At 36.7% G+C, this 21,214-nt stretch overlaps 2 protein-coding genes across 2 annotated transcripts; one reads left to right on the top strand and one right to left on the bottom strand.

The window, feature by feature from the left end:
• Positions 1–1,330: 1,330 nt before the first annotated feature.
• Positions 1,331–12,125, top strand: CCT5 (chaperonin containing TCP1 subunit 5). Its single transcript, XM_089735149.1, has 10 exons — positions 1,331–1,631; positions 3,390–3,624; positions 3,727–3,959; positions 4,138–4,296; positions 5,041–5,187; positions 6,331–6,538; positions 7,294–7,448; positions 8,410–8,564; positions 9,418–9,509; positions 10,482–12,125. Exons 1-10 carry the CDS (start codon positions 1,524–1,526, stop codon positions 10,616–10,618), a joined length of 1,629 nt encoding a protein of 542 aa, XP_089591275.1. The 5' UTR covers positions 1,331–1,523; the 3' UTR covers positions 10,619–12,125.
• A 3,805-nt stretch (positions 12,126–15,930) lies between these two features.
• On the bottom strand, positions 15,931–18,287 carry Arp6 (Actin-related protein 6). The gene is made up of 2 exons (XM_028172926.2): positions 17,324–18,287; positions 15,931–16,782 (listed from the first exon to the last, which is right to left on the bottom strand). Exons 1-2 carry the CDS (start codon positions 18,006–18,008, stop codon positions 16,283–16,285), a joined length of 1,185 nt encoding a protein of 394 aa, XP_028028727.2. The 5' UTR covers positions 18,009–18,287; the 3' UTR covers positions 15,931–16,282.
• Positions 18,288–21,214: the final 2,927 nt, after the last annotated feature.

Raw genomic sequence — 21,214 nt, 5'->3', positions numbered from 1 at the left:
CGTACAATAATACCTTAATATTATTATTAACTACAATGTTATACAATGAATTGGCGGAGCAATGAAGGCCCGTTAACAAAATATGATTAACTATTGTTACAAAAGGAACCTTTAAATTAAATTAAAATTTTGTTTTTCTTGTTTTTTATGTCGAAAAGACAAAGCTGTTATATATGCAATTATGTAACAAAATTAAAGTTACAGTATAGGCGGAGAATATGAAGAAGTATTAAGATTAAAATAAAATAAAAAATATAAAACACTTCACTGAGTTAATCAGAAAACACAAAATGTTGTGGAATGCCGCACCAGGTGTTTAACCGCTTGTACTTGATCACTCTGCTGTGCGCGGCGATGCTGCGCCAAGTGTATATGGTTCGTAGACGATCTTGCCTGAATGCTGTGCCAGGTGTATATAGTTTATACTCGACCTTGTCTGGATGCTGCGCCAGGTGTATATGGTTTCTACTCGATCTCTATTTGTAACGATCGATCACGTCGGGGTCACCAATGAGGGAGCTCATATAGAGTCCCTTCTTTATTTCGCCTGGTCGTGTTTTATGTAATTAACACCACAGTTGGAACAATATAAATTTTATTGTTGTAGCGGCATAAAGTAATTACATTAAATTAGTTATTTAACTCATTATAAATTATTTTTATGTTTTTCATATTTGGCGGTAAAAAGGTAATGCGTCACAGACTATATCCTTTTTCCCACATCTCGTGCGTTCCGGCTTACGCATAATAAAACGCCACACCCTCTTGTGCTGCAATTGGAAAACGGCCCATGATTTCCAACCATCAATTTTTTTTTTATATCTGTGACAATATGAAGAGGTTAAAATTACTTAATGGAAACAATATTTAGGAAACAGACACTAAAAACAAAATGTTTGTCAATATTTACAGCGCTATGTCATTCGCTTCAAGCTGATCCTATAGTCTAAGCATTCATTGTTACTGGTAAATGTTAAAAATAAGTCCAAATAAAGTGGGAAAATGGTGTCAGAATCAGAGAGCAAAGAATAAAATAGTGGATATTACATGTTGAGTGCGTACTTGGTAAACATGACCTAATGAGCCGATTGTTTGACCACAATTATACATTGGCGAGGAATTGTAATTAGAATCAATTGTAGTGAATAAAAATGTCTGTAATTGGCGTCCGCAGACACAACTTCAATTCCACTGCCCATCATGTTTTCTTAGAAAGATTTGTTAAGGAAAGCCTACAAAATTGATCGAACAGTTCGAAGTACATGTCAAATAGTTTAATTTTCAGTTAATTTTTAACATCTACATATTAAATAAATGTCCTGTATAACAGAGACAATTAATTTAAAACAACAATGGATGAATGACCGTATTTCCTTTGCCTGTACAAGTAAACAAAAAATTTTGACTGTGATTTACTTTGACATTTGTGATTGTAAAATTTGAGTTTTGTTTTGTACTTGCGGAGAACAGAAATATTAAATCTATTTTCATCTTTCGTTTGTGCACTGTTTAAATCGTGAATAATGGCCCTGTTCCCGGGATCGGTGGCCTTTGATGAGTATGGCCGTCCATTTATAATCTTAAGGGACCAAGACAGACAGAAAAGACTTACCGGTACCGATGCCATAAAGGTACCTATTTCAAATTAATTGAAACTACCTATATATGTTATTCTAATTCTAATTGATCAAAATTTATTAACTAATCGAAGCTTTAAAATTATATAAATCAGTACAGCTCCGTAAAACAAAATCAAAAATTAACCTAGAAAAAGAAGAATTAGAAAGCCGAGAAATTTTGTGATATCCATAACTTTATCAATGAAAGTTGATATATATAGTTTATTTAAAGTATAAAAGTATGTTTTAATCCATAATCAAGTACATCACTACAAGATTTTCGAGGAAAATCACTCAAAGTGAAACAGGTGCTTGACATTTCAAGATGAATCACATGATTTATAACAATTTCGAATATTGTTGATTTAAAACACAGAAATCACATCAAATTAAGTTCATAGTTTTTATTTATTTCATTTTGATTAAATAAAAACTATGAACCTACTTTCTAAAATTGGCCCAAAATAAAATACTATTAAAACGAACTTCACTATAAAAAAGTACTTTTACTAACAAGTTAAAGATGAAACTGTATTGAATAGGTTAAAACAAAGCCCATTAAAATAAAAAAATAAATAATATCACAATAAAACAATGCTGAAATTCAATTTTTCAATTCTCAAGAATTTGAAAGATAATAGATATTAATAATCTATGGTCAGTGATTTTTTGGCTTCTTAGCTTGACTAAATTTCTTAGCAAAATTGCGAAACATACTATTTGTACTTTTAGAAAATATTTGATATCTGTAGAGTGTGTAGTGATTTCGTTCTGTCCTCACACTTATTCATTTTCTCGAATACAATTTTTTTTAGAACTATTTTCACTCACTTAATGTCATTTGATTTGTAGTATACATTAAAGTCTGTATACAATATTAAATTGACAAGATTAAATAACACATGTTAAAAGCACAAATTGTTCCAACATACCCAAGTCTCATTCTTCTTTTATCCTTCATGCATACATTCTTTTGTCCTTTATTCTTGGATACTGATGATGTTTAATAAACACGTAGTGTATTGATTTACTGTGAAATCACCCGTTCTATGGACTGAGGTATCCAACAGAGTTGAATCTAGTGAAAGACTAAATTTATTTATGAATTTTTTTAATAGCTTGTGTGCTTAAAGTGTGTGCTTACAATGCATATCTGTGTGTTGGTATTATTCCCACTTGGTGTTTATTTTTATTTTTTATTGCTCAGATGGGTTGACGAGCTCACAATCCACCTGGTGTTAAGTGGTTACTGGAGTCCATAGACATCTACAATGCAAATGCGCCACCCACCTTGAGACATAAGTTCTAAGGCCTCAGGTATACTCCCCACCCTTGAAACCGAAACGCATTACTGCTTCACGGTAGAAATAGGCGGGGCGGTGGTACCTACCCGTGCGGACTCACAAGAGGTCCTACCACCAGTAATTACGCAAATTATAATTTTGCTGGTTTGATTTTTATTGCACGATGTTATTCCTTCACCGTGGAAGTCAATCGTGAACATTTGTTGAGTACGCATTTCATTAGAAAAATTTGTACCCGCCAGCGAGATTCGAACACCAGTGCATCGCTATATACGAATGCACCGAACGTCTAATCCTTTAGGCCACGACGACTTCTAAAATAGGATAGCACTTTAAGCTTAGGCTTAAAAGAATAAATGTTATTATATTTGAAGTCTTGAGTATATTTATTTGGAGTATATTAATACACAACAATTTTTTTAAAATAATTCTGGATTGTCACCTAATCCTGATATTCTCTCTACAGTCACATATACAGGCAGCCCGACAAATCGCAAGCACTCTTCGCACGTCTCTTGGTCCCCGCGGTCTTGATAAGCTTATGGTGTCGTCTGATGGTGATGTGACAGTAACAAATGATGGGGCTACAATTCTAAAAATGATGGACGTTGAGCATCAGATTGGTAAACTACTTGTGCAATTGGCTCAAAGTCAAGATGACGAAATTGGTGATGGTACCACAGGGGTTGTTGTTCTTGCTGGTAAGTGTCAAGTTCAATAAGTATTTATAGTACTCAACATGACTACTCTCTGCTCTTGTCATAAAGTCATTTTTGGGGCTAAACTTTTACAATTAATTCTAGGTGCACTCCTTGAGCAAGCCTCAAATCTGTTGGACAAAGGTATCCATCCGATTCGTATAGCTGATGGTTATGAGATGGCTGCCGCCCTGGCACTGACCCATCTTGACAGTGTCAGTGAAGCTTTCCCAGTCAACAAGAATACGAGGGAAAATTTAATTAAGGTGGCCATGACAACTTTGGGCAGTAAAGTGGTGGTCAAGTGTCACAGGTTGATGGCAGAAATAGCTGTTGATGTAAGTACAATTTTAAATAATTCAATCCTGTAAAGTTGATTTAAAAAAAAAAAAAAACTTGCACATAACTGGGCTTTTTTATATATACATAAAAAAGTATTTTTTATTAAGTTTAGTAAGTTTAATTCTGCATTAATGTACTGTATTTTATTTTGATGTGAATTTTTGTAATTTATAGGCTGTCCTGGCTGTGGCAGACCTAGAGACGCGAGACGTGAATTTCGAGCTGATCAAGGTGGAGGGGAAAGTTGGAGGACGCATGGAGGATTCTGTTCTTGTTCGAGGTGTCGTTGTGGACAAAACTATGAGTCACCCTCAAATGCCCAAAGTACTCCGGGTAATTCTAATTGAATATTTTTGTAAAGGCACTATGTCGTTGCTATGAGTCTGCTCGGTTTGGCACTAAAGTTGTACCATTCTAAGGTAGATAGTGGGGAAGCAAGTGGACGTGTAAATAAATAGCCCTCCTGCGGCGGGAGCATATAAAGCGGGGGTAGGAAGGCGTGTAAATAGCCATCGTAAGCGGTATGTGACAAACGTTCGTCACCTATAATTGGCGGAGTGGTAAAACTATATTACGGTAAACAAAAAGCTAGTAACTAAACTAAAGATAGAAAACTAAAAACTAAATATGAGCGAGCGGGCGGGCGAATGATCACACGGAAGCAGCAATAAAATGGTAATAAATTAATGGAACTTGCGCTCACCTGTAGACCTTGCCAGTGACTGTCGTGCAGGCGTCGGCGATTGTAGTACCACTATCGCCGACGGCGGGGGGTGACGAAGCTCACGTAGCTTTTCGTAAGCACAAGCACTACATAATGTGCCGCCATCTAGGCAGCTAGCGGTGAAGCGTCGATCGGGATAACTCCTGGTAATTAGTAACTAACAAACTGCAAAGGTGGCGCCATCCCAATAATTCACTACGCATACTATTATTACTCTCGCGCGCAACCAGATAGGTAGTTGCAAAATGGTAATAAATGCATTATTAATTTTCTTCAGTTGATGTGCTCGGTGTTCTATTGACAATATGTAATTAAGTATTTGCTAATGTAACATATGTTTTATTTTTATACAGAATGTGAAACTAGCAATCTTGACATGCCCGTTCGAACCACCTAAACCCAAGACAAAGCATAAGCTCCAGGTGGGCTCCGCTGATGAATACCGTGAGCTGAGACAGTATGAACACGATAAATTCATCGAAATGGTCCGCAAAGTTAAGGTATGCATTAACTAAACTATCCTAATCCTAAATCTAGCACCTTAACCTACATCTAAACCTAATCGTAAACCTAAGAATCATTGCAACGAAAAAGATCGGACGATACCTCTGGGAATGTCGCCCAGGGGATCCCGTGATCAGCCATCTATGGATGCGCCCAGTGGAAGTCAGCATCTACCTTGCAGACGAGACCCGCAGCACGCAATCATTGAATGCTGAAGGTGCCCGGCCAAATCCTTGAGCCCGCTGTCTGCTCCCAACACCTTGCAGATCGTCAAGTCCCACATACCTCATAGGAGGTTCGGCCCCCGGACCGATAAAAATAAAATGCGTTAAGGTTGAATAATTGACTGCGAGATAAAATAGATTAAAACTTTAAATTTTAAAACTTACTTTTATCATAAAATAGTTTGAGCTGTTCCATGAGACTAGGTAAATCTATATATTAATACGTGAAGCAAAAACTTTGTATTCCTTTTTACGGAAATTGCGCGGACGGAGGAGTATGAAATTTTCCACACTTATAGAGAATATAGAGAAGAAGTGCACAATGCTAATATTTTTTTAAAATAATGCATATAAGATACATTAAATCGATAAAGAAAACATTACACACACTACATACCATGTATTTGTCGCACACACGCATGCATACTATTTATTGTCAAACTTTTGTTCTTGACGTCTGTTGTCAAATTGAGAATAGATTAAATATTGTTTGTCTTTGTTAATATTTTTTATAGTGTAGTCTTGGCGAAAATTGTGATTATAGAAGTATAAAATACAATCATTATAGTGTACAAACTTACAATTCCAATTAATTATAGTCAAATTTCGCTACTGTGGGACCTCTAGTGAGGTATAAATGAGAATGCAATAATTCTTATTGTTTGTGTATTAACACTAGATCCACTTGGAATGATTTGTACTGTAAATACTAACTTTTTATTATACAACATCATTCAATTTAATTAGAATTGTGGAGAATGAAGACTTTTTTTTTTCAGGATAAATATATTGATTCAGGTCATAGGGAAATTGATTATTTTATTGTCAATTTGAATTCACTGTGACTTCAGGCTTCAGGCAGTTAACAAACTTAACTGTTCGGTTTTATAAATATGCGTCATCTCACATTGACAGGATGCAGGTGCTACTCTAGCAATCTGCCAGTGGGGCTTTGATGATGAAGCCAACCATCTCCTGCTGGCTGAGGGTCTACCAGCCGTACGCTGGGTGGGTGGACCAGAAATGGAGCTCATCGCCATTGCGACTGGCGGCAGGATCGTTCCCAGATTTGAAGAACTCACTCCTGAGAAACTTGGCTCATGTGGACTAGTACGAGAACTTAGTAAGTCGTTAAAACCTCTTAATCCATCAGTATAGCATGATGAACCTTTTAATGGGTAAATCAGAAAATCTGTACCATATAAGAGGAAACTCACATTTTATCACTAAACTGAATGTCATTCTATCTACTAAAGACGACTTTCATATAACCGTACTGGAAATACCTGTTAAAAGATATTACAAATAAAATATACATCGAAATCGTGATAAAAATAGTGCAAAAACACATTAATGTCCCTATTTCAAATTTAAAGGTCACTGTACAATTTTTTTTTTGTTTTTTAAACTATCACGCCTCGTTAACTGGTCCCATAAGTTCGTAAAGAACTTGTGTTACAGGTACCAGATAACGGAAATAAATGTAAGATTTTTATTATACACATACATATATTTAATATACATCCATAACCCTGGAAAAGACATTTATATTTATCATACAAATATCTTCCCTTGGCAGGATTCGAACCCGCGACCCCCTTGTGTAGTGACCATGTCACTTACATTGATTTTTGATATTTTATTGATATTTTAATTACAGAAACAATATATTTGAAGTCTGCATCTAATGAGTAATAAGTAGTACCCATTTGATGGAAGGTCTTCTTTTTGGTATATTGTAAAATCTATTCTTATCTTACTGCCATAAAATAACTTAGATGTCCAATCATATCCTATAAAATTATAAACATTAGTATTTTGTATAGATATCATTTTTTTGACCAGTTTAATAAAAAATATTAAATTCTCCAATTCTAGCTTTTGGTACATCAAAAGAAGAGATGTTGGTGATAGAAGAGTGTTCAAACTCCCGAGCGGTAACTGTACTTGTGAGAGGAGGGAACAGAATGATTGTGGAGGAAGCCAAGCGTTCTGTGCATGACGCTCTGTGCATTGTGCGCAGTCTTGTACAGGTAAGAGAAACGATTAGTTTGCAAAAAAAAAAATATTCAACAAATTAAATTTTCCAAGACCTCGCTGATTGACATAACCTTTTTAGACTGGTAGGCCCTCTTGTGAGTCCGCACGGGTAGGTACCATCGCCCTGTCTATTTCTGCCGTGAAGCAGTAGTGCGTTTCGGTTTGAAGGGTAGGACAGCCGTGGTAACTATACTGAGATCTTAGAACTTATATTTCAATGTGGATGGCACATTTAGGTTGTAAACGTCTATGGGCTCCAGTAACCACTTAACACCAGGTGGGCTGTGAACTCGTCCACCCATCTAAGCAATAAAAAAAAAGACCTGGACGCCTTTACAACTCTTCTTCCTTACAACTCGATCCATTTTGTTCAAATCAAATCAAAAATTTTTTATTCAACATAAATGAAAGTGCATACTACTGGTTGAAAGTCAGAAAGAACTACCGCTAATTCACAAAAACTAGCCTCTTTCCTGAGAAGAACTGGCAAGAAACTCAGCGGGCATGCCTTTTTTTTTAAATATTCATTTTTATAATGAGTATTATAACGTAACAATTATTGCAATATTGAATGGAATGGTTCTGGAATGAACTTCCCTTCAGAACTTTGTTTGGTGCGTAAGTCGACTCTGTGATCATCATGAGGCGACAATCGGAAAGTTCATGAATTTATGATGTTTCTATGTTGGTGTTAGGACCTCTTGTGAGTCCGCGCGGGTAGGTGCCACCACCCTGCCTACTTCTGCCGTGAAGCAGTAATGCGTTTCGACTTGAAGGGTGGGGCAGCCGTTGTAACTATACTGAAACCTTAGAACTTATCTCAAGGTGGGTGGCACATTTACGTTGTAGATGTATATGGGCTCCAGTAACCACTTAACACCAGGTGGGCTGTGAGCTCGTCCACCCATCTAAGCAATAAAAAAAAAATGTGAATAACAAATCAAATGTTAATAGGACTCGCGCGTGGTGTACGGCGGTGGCGCGGCGGAGGCGTCGTGCTCGCTGGCAGTCAGCGCGGCCGCTGAGAAGCTATCCTCGCTCGATCAGTACGCGTTCAGAGCCTTCGGAGATGCGCTCGAGGCCATACCTCTGGCACTCGCCGAAAATAGGTATCCCCCGTCTTAATTAGATCAAAAATTGCATTAACACTAAACATACCGTAACTGGTCAAATGACCCATTTTGAAATATTGCATTGAAAATTCACGCATCAGCTTATTGCTTTTGCACATTTGACTTCATGACTTTTGCTTACCAATTAATCTACAGTTATTATATTATTATTTTTGTTTTGTTTTATTTACTTTGAGTAATACTTATGGAATACCGCTATCTACCCCGCTATGGTAGAAATAGGAACCAGCAAGTGTTGGTATGATTAGTGTTAATTTACTCTAAAGCAAACAAGATGCTATACTTTAATTTTAACTGTATTTAACTGGTGGTAGGACCTCTTGTGAGTCCGCACGGGTAGGTACCACCACTCCGCCTATTTCTGAAGCAGTAATACGTTTGGGCTTGAAGGGTGGGGCAGCTGTTGTAACTATACTGAGACCTTAGAACTTACATCTCAAGGTGGTCGCGCATTTACGTAAATGTTTATGGGCTTCAGTAAACACTTATTACCAGGGGGGCTGTAAGCTCGTCAACCCATCTAAGAATTAAAAAAAGAAAAAACTAAACAGAATAATAGTAGTCTCACATAGTACACTGAGATTAAAAAATATATATAATGAAAATTTATTAGTATTAAATTAAATACTTATTTTCCATTAGTTAGTTACCATATTAGTGTATTTAGTGATGATGAATAAATATTCTAGGCTCTCAATTTTTTTTTCTCTTATCGCAATATATCATCAATAATTGAAACACTATTAAGCCTCAGCATGCATTTCCAATATAATCTTTAAATAAATGCAATTGCATGCATAATATATTTTATCTGTATGTTTGTTTCCAGTGGCTTATCACCTATTGATGCATTGTCTGAAGTGAAAGCGAGACAAGTTGCTGAGAATAATCCCTACTTGGGAATCGACTGCATGTCCAAAGGTAAGCTTTTAAGTTATTTTATCTTATAACTTACAGTTGATCTTGAACCTTATACCCCAGTATGTGGAATGAATGAATGAATGGAAAAATTATTATCGTCAATTTCTACTGCAATAAAAGTCTTCACTAGGAAAGCCAAACAACACTAGATGAAAATATGAAATATGCTGTTTAAGTGATTTTATTTCCAATGCAAATTGCTAAAAGGCAGGAACAATGTCTCCAAGTTGTGAAAAATTGCTAGTTCTAGTAACTTTAAAAAAAAAAAGTTGTTTAGATGGGTGGACGAGCTCACGGCCCACCTGGTGTAAAGTGGTTACTTGAGCCCATAGACAACGTAAATACCGCCGCTCACCTTGAGACAAGAGTCCTACCACCATTAATAAATTAAACATACTTATCTTTAAGAGTTTTTATTGTTTTAAGGGTTAGACTATTGGGACTTATTGACAATTTTTATAGGGTTATAAATGTTCTTCTCGGTATTTTGCTTTATACTTGTAATCAGTGATTTAATTTGTATTAATAATACGTTGATGCAAGCATAGTTTTGTCACTAAAAAATTATTGTTCCAATATAGTATTCAATATTAAAAATATCTTATACCTTTAAAAGTGCAATTCTTGTATATATATAATCTCGGAATAAGAATCTCGGAAACGGCTTCAACGATTTTCATTAAATTTAGTATGCAGGGGATATCGGGGGCGATAAATCGATCTAGCTACGATTTATTTTCAGAAAATGTTGTTTTATTCGTGTTTTCAATAATCAACTCTTCCCGACCTCTATTGGCGAATGATAATACTATTTTTCTTAATTGAAAGCAACTAACCGCTTTAAAGACACCACAAGATGGCGTTATAAAAAAAAAACCGTCATCATCTAGTAATTTTTTATTACAGATTAAGCTGTCCTCAGTTACAAAATCGTATGAAAGTTGTTGTTAATTAATTATTTTTGAATTTCAGGTTCAAATGACATGAAAGCAATGAACGTAATTGAATCATTGCACTCGAAGAAACAGCAAATAGCTCTGGCAACCCAACTCGTCAAGATGATACTCAAGATTGATGATGTCCGGTCACCTGCAGACTCCATCGAATAAATGCATATTATAATTACTTAGTTGTGGTTTTGTTGAACAGAAATCTTGTTGACACTTGCCGAGTGTGAATGATAAAAAGTGTGCAGTGGGTGTTCTCATGGTTGTTTCAATAATTGAGTGTACTCTATGATCAAATGTAATTGCATTATAATACAAGTTGAACAACTTAATGCATTTTTAATGGGCTCAGCGATTTAGATGTGCCTGGTATAGCTGATGTTCATGGGTGACTATGATTACTCACAATGGCTGGAAAGTTTGACTTCCAAAGCAAAAGAGTATAGACACCATGATTGATCCAGATCCATGAGTATAGCCCTTTCATACAAAATGTGTTCACTCGTTAAAAATAAACTCGTAAATAAATTTAATCAATCGTGATTTCATTTTGTTTTAATGTAAATAAATTTTCATTAAGACAAAATGAAGTTGCAATGATAATTTCGTTTGAAACAAAATCTAAATAAAGAAATCTGTTTTGCACAACCATTTCTAATTGATATACAGTATAGGTACTATAATTTGTGAAGATGTATTGCATATTAGTGAAGGATGCTAAAGTATTTTATACTTTTGAACTGACTTCGAGAATAGGTTTTTTTATTACGACTGTATGATTTTTAGAATTCGATAAATGACTAGAGGATTCGGTGACTTCTTGTCATTACGAGTTTGGTTCGTGGAGTCGACTGCTTGCCTTAGCGAGAACAACCAAATATTCTGGTTTTTTTTTTCCTACCTAAATTGATAGCCTTGAGAGGCTATTTCAGCGTAACCTTAACTAGTAGGTGAGCTCACGGGGCTCAAACCGGAGTGTTGCTAACACTGGCCCTAGCAAGAGCAGTGCTTCGCAGAATCTACCACCGGATCGGAAACGCGACCCGCTGAGAAGATCCGGCGAGAAACTCAGTGGGCTGTGTCTATGGGATATTGGGGTAGTGAGACAACCTCCAACGCGTATCGTAGTTTTAATAAAAAACATAGAACTCGATTGCAGAGCTACCTACTTGATTCAATTTTATTTAGGTACAGCCGTTTGACAGTTCATACACGTACAAACTGATAATATAAAAGATTACTTTTGTGGGGAATTGAATCGAGCTACACCTTTTAACCTTTTTTTGGGAACATACAGTATTAGAATCTGTTGACTAATATGCAATACAACTTAACAGTTTTCATTTCACATTAAATCGCTAGTATGTTATAAATAATGTATTAATCTAATTTTAATTTCATTAGAAATTTTGGAAGTTTCGATATTAAAATTGAATTTCATGGTCGCCAAATTCAATGCTTTAATTTGATCATCAAACATTTTGTGATGTATAAACAAAATGGCGGTACTAATAACACTATCTTACAGTGATCTTGAATTTTGTCGTTAAGTCCTACGGGGTAGGTTTGAGAAGTTCTTTTAAGTTATCATTTCGTCTGTCGCAAAGTATGGAGTGTACTGAAAATGATGTATGCCTTATTGCACTAATAAATTAATGAGCTAACTTTTTCTTTTTGTTTCGTTTGCAAAACCATAAAAAACCTTTTCTAATTTTGTTGAGGTAATTAAATATTTTTATGCGTCCTTATGTCAAAACTTTTTACCTCAAAAATCAAATTTAAAATGCATACTATAGTAGAATTATTTTATTGTTAATTACTGCCGTTCTCGCTAACTTGCTGCGGCGATATGTGGTGTAAGTGTTCGATTAGTGATTTTTACTTTCATTTTTATCACTAACCCACAAAATGATAAAACTAAATACACTATCGATAACGCTTATCGAAAACAATAATGCGCATCACTATACCCGTCCGTAAGGCTCGTGAGTGGAAGAGAGAGCGAAATACTCGCTTCACCGCTCCGATTATTTATGACCCGAACTGCACGGACAAAATAATTCTACTATAGGTATAATAGCCGGCAAACTTCTTGAGCATTTGTTGACGTAGTGGGGGTAAGTTTGCGCATGGTACACTCACGTGCAAAAATATTATTTACTCTGCGTCATAATGCAATTAAATTATTAAAGTCAACATATGTATTTATTTATATATTTATTAGAACATCAACAAAAAATATAGGTTAATAATTGTAATAATTTAATCTTGGGGTAAAATAGATATTCCTTCTATTAAGTCAAAACTAGAGCTGTTGCCAGGTCTTCGTTCAGTTGAAGCGAAGCTGGTATTTGTAATTTTTTTTTCGTTATCATAATCTTGACCATTATCATCATCACTGTTTTCATCACCCGAGTCGCCATCATCGTGTTAAGTCGACATATGGCTCATCGGTGTAGTTTACGACTCGGTCGGTTCGATCTTCTTTTTTGTCTATAATTAATTATTTTTTGAAGATATTCGATTCGTAGTAATCGAATGTTACTTTTTTCAATTACCAGCTTCCGATTATTTTCTGTTTTTTTTTTCCATCTGAAGCCTAGCTCTTTCATAATTCGTCGTAAACTTCATTCCGAGCCATTAAAATGTATATCTTCTTTAAAATTTTCGAAGCCTTTTTATTACAGATTGAACGAAACTATCCATTCCGGTAACTTTCTTCTTCCCTGATCTTTTCTTACCCGGAGTCCCAAGCACGATGAGCAAGCCAGAGCCTTTAGCTTCGTTAATAATGCACCTAACAGTACTCACTGATGTTTTTGTTGCTTCCGAAGTCTGTTTTACTTTTTCCATAATATCATTCTTCCCCTGTTTTATAATGAAGCAATATACGTCGTACACAATTTTTCTACCCTTTCTTTTGAATACTCCACCAGTTTGTCGCGGCATAGTGTATTTTTTATAAAAAATCAACAAACACTCAACAAATAGCAATGGCAACAAAGTCAACAAGCAATTATAATAAAATATAACTTAACGATTAATAACGATAGATTTTTCACTGTACGCAAGCGTACTTTACGCAAGGTTCGACAGATCTACCAATAACGCGCTCGATACGATTTCCCCTGCCGTCGCGCCTCACCCTCACCACCAAAGTGATCTAAAATTCGGTTCTGCGCAGCCAAGGTCATTTGCTCACGATGTTTGCCGGTTACTATACTGATCTTGCAATTATAACTTTTTATCCTATAGTATTATTACGTATAAAACTACAGTAATGTACCTAAGTATGCGCCAATTAATAAATCAATTATATTTCAATTAATCTGAATCATTTTAATTTTGGTAAACAAATTTTTTAAATAAAATATTAAAATGCTAAATAACAAGATAAATTCGAAGACATGACAGTGTTTGAAACTGTTAACAAGCTTTAGTTTTCCAAGATGGTGGTTTAGCCAGATCGTATATAGTGGCACAAGTAGAACAGAAACCAACGAAACAGAGCACGAGCGTAGACGTATAGAGGATGCGATCGAAGAATCCCCCTTTCAGATATATCGGGCGTCCGTCTTCGCATTGGTAATCGGCTTGGATCTTCTTTAACTTCATCACGGCTCGAGGGTCGTGCATTTTGGGAGTCGTTGAAAACGCACGGAATATTTCACGAGGCCAACGTGTATGCTGCATTTTCAGTTTTCAGAGTTTCGTAATGTGGAGCGAAAACCGTTTGACATTGACAGTAGGTACATAAGTTTTTTTTTTTTAATACAAGCCAGCTGAGTTTCTGTCAAGCTTTATGGATACTATGTTAGGTTAGTCACAAAACGAAGTGATTAGATTTTATCTTAGTATCTAATTATATCGAGGTGCTGGAATTCTTCGGACATATTGCTGGTAAAGAGGGTCACAATCTAGGACAGCTGATGGTGACAGGAAAGGTAGATGGCTAACGTCTCAAATGGAAGGAAATCGTACGGGAGAAACTGATGCAGCGGGGGAGTCACGACCCTCAGTAATGAGGAAAACGACGCGAGGAGGAGGGAGGAAATATATCGAGGGATGAAAGGCGATTTTTTTTATTGCATTGATGGGTGGTGAGCTCGTAGCCCACCTGGTGTTAAGTGGTTACCGGAGTCCATAGACCACCTACCTTGAGATAAGAGGTCTAAGGTTTCAGTATAGTTAAAACGACTGCCTCACTCTTCAAACCGGAACGCATTACTGCTTTACGGCAGAAATAGGCGGGTGGTGGTACCTACTTGTGGGGACTCACAAGGGGTCCTACTACCAGTAATTACGCAAATTATAATTTTGCGGGTTTGATTTTTATTACACGATGTTATTCCTTCACTGTGGAAGTCAATTGTGAACATTTGTTAAGAACGTATTTCATTAGAAAAATTGGTACTTGCCTGCGGAATTCGAACACTGTTGCATCGCAATTACATTACAATTGAGAACAAATTTAATATAGTAAATTTTTTTTTTTCCTACCTATGCTGATATCCTTGAGAGGCTATTTCAGCGTAACCGTGGCTAGTAGGTGAGCTCACGGGGCTCAAATCTGACGAAGATGCTAACACGAACCCTAGCAAGAGCCGTGCTTCGCAGAATCTACCACCGGATCGGAAACGCGACCCACTGAGAAGATCCGGCGAGAAACTCAGTGGGCTGTGTCTGAGAGTTAATTTACTCGTCGAGCCCTTCGTCGCAAGCTACGGGTTCGACGAGAACAGTGACCGGTGCTTGAAGTACCTAAAAGCACCGTTAGTGGATCGGGAGGATCCGAGATGACGTGTTTTGGGCGACGTCGACTGCTTTCCATTCTGTCCACAGGATCGGGAATGTAGTAACCGGCGGCCACGATGAGAGGGTTCTCGTGTCGTGCCGCTTTATCGAAGTGGCGCATCGACGCCGACTGCAAATACTTACTGACGGACTCTAAGTCCAGGTCGTCGTGGAGGTCGACGTTCCTGACGAACCACGGGGCTCCGACGGCTATCGTACAAAAACGGGATTGAATAATCTGAAAGGATTTTAAGTGAGTGCGGGCCGCGTGAGCGAACACTACACTTGCATATGTCATGACGGGGCGTATGCAAGTTTTGTAGAGTGTCACCTTATTTCTAAGGGACATTTTACTTCGCCTGCATAACATCGGGTAGAGACATCCTAGAATGAAGGCGGCACGGTCGCGTACCGTCTTAATATGGGGGCGGAATGTCATCCTACTGTCGAGGGTGACGCCTAAGTATTTGTATAGTAATATATAAACATAATTAGGACCGCACACGTATAAGATTGTTGATCGAAGCGTATAAGCCAAGCCAGTACCGAGGTTATGAGGAAATTCAGAGTAGAAAGAGTATATTAAATTAGTATACAGGGTATCCCACATGTAGTATATGAAGCCGAAAGTCACCACAATGTAGGTCACGTTTGAAATGTAAAAATAATAATAATCGTAATTAGTAGTTTTATACAGAAAATAATTTATTGTTTCAAGTGTTTTTGAATTTCTATAAGAGTCCCATTAGCATTCGGTTAAATACAGCAGAAAAAGATAAGACAATAACAAATTATATTACAATTTACATAAAAACAGTTGGCACATTACCGAAGATAGTTTATTATAGCCAAAATAACTAAAAGTGTTCATAGCACATTTAATTTTATCAATTGTCCCATTTCTAGTTACCTTTAATGAAGCCATAAGATCAATTTCTTTCACGGCTTACCAAATCATAATACCCATTCATATTCACACAATGTTTAACGAGCAAGAGCCTATTCCGTAGACTTCCTTGCTCGCTTTCTTCGTTATATATCGAACCTTTCAAATGCCAGTGGCTTCCCTTCTTCCTCATACTCTTCCTTAGTCATACAAAACGAATAAAATTCTGGATCACGAAATATATATTTTCCACCTTCCCAAGCATATGTGATCGGGTTGTCTGGTAGTTCAATGTTCACATCAAAATGATCTAAGGCTAAAGAACGCACATCATTGTAAACTCTGTCACGGAAACCAGGGAATAATGTGTTCCCACCATATAAAACTATATTTGCCAGTAGGCTTTCTGTATGCTTTTCTGGGCAAGAGTTTATCGAGTGCATGATGGCTTCTGGTATTCCCATCTGTTGGATGCCGACGTCTGAGGGGTGGAGCAATAGTTCCGGAATGGAAAACCTCTCATTGTTCAACCGTAATGTCTGTTGTTCCAGGTCCTCTTCTGGTGGGACTATGTCTCGTAGATAACCTCGACGCAAGGATGTATAGTCAGGCAACACATAGTCTTTTACGATTGTATTCTCTGGTCCTGTAAGCATAATGATAATATTTATTTTTATTTTTATTATAACATAATATATGAGTACAGTCATATGGATGTTTAGGTGCATATTTGTTGTATTGGTAAATATATATTCTCTGAACCTGAAGAGGAGCACTCAAGCCAAGTGGCTCATAGCCAACTTAGTGTTGAGTATGGGGAACTAAACAACATTTCAAAGTGAATGCAGCTCTCTCCTCTAGATATAAGATTGCATTTTGTTGGAGAAAAATTTAAGGTGGTTTGAGTGCCTATCTTTAGGTTCAGAAAATAACTTATTTTGTCCAATATAATAATATCACAAAAACTATTGGTATATAAACCAATTTGTAGCCACCTGCTGCATAATCAATCATAATATAAAATGGTTTTGTGTTTAAAATGGAATTGATTAGCAAAATTATTCATTTTACTTGCACTGTTAGTCATTTGTAATTTTAAGACTAAGCTCCCATTTCTAGGCTTCACAATCACATGTTCAATCATGATTACATAAAACTATAATTCATAACGATGAATTTAAATATACCTTTCTTCTTAGCAATTTCCATATCTGCAAAAAAGTCTTTGGACACAAAACAGGAGTCTTCTTTGACTTGATTAATGACATAGGTTTCATCCATAACGTTCAATTGCCGATACGACAAGATCTCTTTCAAATGATTCGTAAGCACTTTCCCGCCAACATCAATCCTTATAATCGCGTCTTTATATTTTTTGCCATTTATGTACGGAACTATGTACGTAAAACTATATCCGGAGTCAACTACAACGGTGCAGTCATTTTTATGAGTCCTACGATAATTGTATTCCGCCAAATCTGTAGCATTTATCCGTAACAACGACTGGCATTCGTATTCTTCGAAGAATATTTCCGTCATCGCCTCTTGTATTGAGGCAAAGTTAAAAAGGGGCTCGGTTATGATCAGCGGGGTGTCATTGAAGTTGACTGGGCAGCATTCTTTGCTGAATATGAAGTCCCAGACGGTTTTTTGAGTGTCCCAATTGACTAGAAATCCTTTCTGGAAGGGCAAGATGTAGAACAATCCTGAAGCGTCACGACACTCGTCAAGCTGAGAGCCAATGAAAGGGCGACGTCTCTCAGATTTCGCCTTCATAATGCAATTAGGTATTACCCTGGATTTGGAATTGGAGAAGCCAACTTTAGCCGTATAGGCTCCGTTGTCCAATATATAACAAGAGGTCTCGCTCATTTTCGTAACTTTTATTTAAAGGTTACCGGTGATTACTGATTAGATTAGATGTGCATCTTCTTGAGTTGGGTCTGAATATTACTGTAAGGATGTGCAAAATGCAAATGTTATTTATTTAGGTAGCTTTAAATACGTAACTTATATGTATATTTTTCATTTAATCAAATAATTTATTTAATTTAATCAACAAATCAATTCTTATTTGACTGATTTGATTTTTCCTTAGACGGGCAAAGGGGATGTAATCAACCACAGATTATAATATATTAGTTACTACCTACGTTAGCAACGATCTCTATAAAGTTAAATCTTTAGGATGTCTTTGGCTAGAAAGGCTGATTCATGTACCTTTATAGTTTGGAACTGAAACTGAATGAATTTATTAGCACTTTTTGATGGCAATGGGAAGATCGGGGTTGGGTGTATTTTATTGTTATTTGGTGTTGTACTCTTTATTTTCATGTTTGAACGTGTAATAATTATCAATTTTAGCCATTTAATTTCTATGAAAGTGCACAAGTGTGGTAAAGCGAAAGAAAGTCGATGGAAATGTCACGGATTCTTTAAGAGAAGAAGAAAATATGAGATTACTTCTCTCTTGAATGTTGGGCATTCAATTTAATGGAATGTTCGAAAAGCAAGCAAGAAAGGTTTGGTTCAATAGTCTCACTTTCACAGATACTAAACTGTTATTCAATAAGAAACATCATTTTTTCTAAAACTCTGCACCGATTGTGGTTTTTTCCACTCCCTATTTGCTGGTAGGGATGATCGATATTCATCGAAGTTGAATAAACATCGATGTTTAGCTGGAAAACATCGATGTTTTGGTTTCGATAACATCGACACATCGATGCTATGAGAATAGAATATTGAACTATCGAAACGTCCATATATGTTTTAGGGCCATGTAATGGTGAATGTACTTTCTAGCTAGTAAAGTCCCTAGGTAGTACAACTATTTTAAACCAGATGACACTGATTAACGTAATCGAAATAAGCCCTACTACATAAATGTACTTTGAAACGCATTACTGCCACACCACAGTAGTAAGGAAACTGTAAATTGTGAAATGTGATGTCAGAGTCAAGTCCAGTAATGAAGCGACCGCTTAAAATCCGTAAAATGTAGTTTTAATTAATAAACACGTGTAATAAATAAAATATACAGTTTCCTACCAAAAACATCGATGTTTGCTATCGATGTTTATCGTACATCGATACTAATAAATATATGTTAACATCGATGTTTTTCTAATATCGATCATCCCTATTCGCTGGTAGCCTTTAGCGCTATGCCAATACGGATGGGTAAGTAAGTGAGCTCACAGGCTAAATCTGAGAGAAATTGCTAACACTGGCCCTAACAAGAGAAATTCTTCGCATAATCTACCACCGGATCGAAATCACGACTCACCAAGAAGGTTCGGCGAGAAACTCAATGAGTTCTGTGTATGGGTTAGTTCGCTCGTCGAACTGTTCATTGTGATCGACAAGCTCGGCGACAGGAGCTTAAAGATCCTAAAAGCACCGATAGTGGATCCAGGAGATCCGCCTAGGCATGTTTCAGGTGACGGCGGCTTTGCGTTGCCTCGTCGTTTGGGCCGGATATGTAATTGGCGGTGGCCACGATATGAGAGGGTTATCGTGGCGCGTGCTTTGTCGAAGAACCGTTCTGACCTTACCATAAGATACTTACGTATTGTTTCAAAATTTAGATCGTTGTGAAGGTCGACATTCTTCACGTACCATCTCTCCGTCGGCTATCCAGGAGAAACGGGATTGTATGATCTGATGGGTTGTGAGCCCACCGAATATTGTGTTAGGTGTTATATGACGGTGAGGCAAGCCGAAATGAACGCCCACGAAACTGTAGTATTTGCGGGATCACAATGCGTATTTCCATTATTCACTTTACGGTAGTACCAGATGTACAAAACATTCTGTTTTTAATATTGTAATCGGCTTCGTATGTTGTCATTGTTGCCAGTTTATAGAAATCTTCAATGATTACATTTTATGTAAATACATATTATTATTATATAAAAATGAAATGAAGCTAATTAAGATGAAGTTGATTTATTTTTTACTGGCGGTAGGACCTTTTGTGAGTCTGCACGGGTAGGTACCACCACCCCGCCTATTTCTGCCGTGAAGCAGTAAAGCGTTTCGGATTGAAGGGCGGGGCAGCCGTTGTACTATATTATACTATACGAAACCTGAGATCTAAGAACTCAGGGTGGATGGCGGCATTTACGTTGTAATGTCTATGGGCTCCGGTAACCACTTAACACCAGGTGGGTCGTGAGCACGTCCACACAACTAAACAATAAAATAAATACACCAGAATCAACTGAGATAAAATTGAATAAAACAAGATGAAATGAAATATGGAGTGCGAAATGGTTATTTAGGCATGGTTTAGTACTTTTTGGAAGACCATGAGAAGCCACCTCCGGCGGCTTTGTTTAATTTTTCCACATTTGTGCGTTTTCGTAGATGATAATAAACAGTCAATAAACCACTGTTTTCTCATTTTTAAATCTGAAGAAACACTAAATTAAGGAAACGAAACTATGGTAGTTTTCCAATTACAGAGCATTACTGAGCATAATGCGACTCAGTGATGCACAATGCCGAATTATGCTTTATTATTATTATGTGAATATCTTATTTATTATGTGAATTAGTTTTCAAATGCACCAGCAGAGTGCGCTAAGTTAGCAGTTTTAATTAACATTGATTATTTCTAAGAAACTACGACGAAACGAAAGCCTTACAATTTTTTTCAACATTAAATAATATTATTACTAACGATAATATAAACAAAATTTCGATCAATGCCAATTTAAAGAAAAAACATTGTCAATTTTCTGTCACTGAGTCGGTATCGATTGCGAGTATCACGCGAGAGCAGTACTTTTGAGAGTGCTCGATTGTGCTTCGAGTTGCTGTAGTTGGAACATTCAACGTTGAGCATTATGCCGCATAATGCGCTCTTGTGCTGTCATTGGAAAACTACCTACATAATTAACTTGGCTCCTCGCTTTCCCGCCAAAAATTACAAAACGTCATCTATGGTCATTTTAAAAGTTTATAATCTACGGTCCAATAATCGAAGATCTGAGTCCACCCGCCACAAACAAAAAGGCTCACGAAATTCATCGTGTAAGTATTAGTCGGTGAAAAAAAATAAAACTGAAAAG

Source organism: Bombyx mandarina, chromosome 02 (assembly GCF_030267445.1).
Source record: "Bombyx mandarina strain Sakado chromosome 02, ASM3026744v2".
Lineage (NCBI taxonomy): Eukaryota > Metazoa > Arthropoda > Insecta > Lepidoptera > Bombycidae > Bombyx > Bombyx mandarina.
This window is presented reverse-complemented; position numbering and strand designations above follow the sequence as displayed.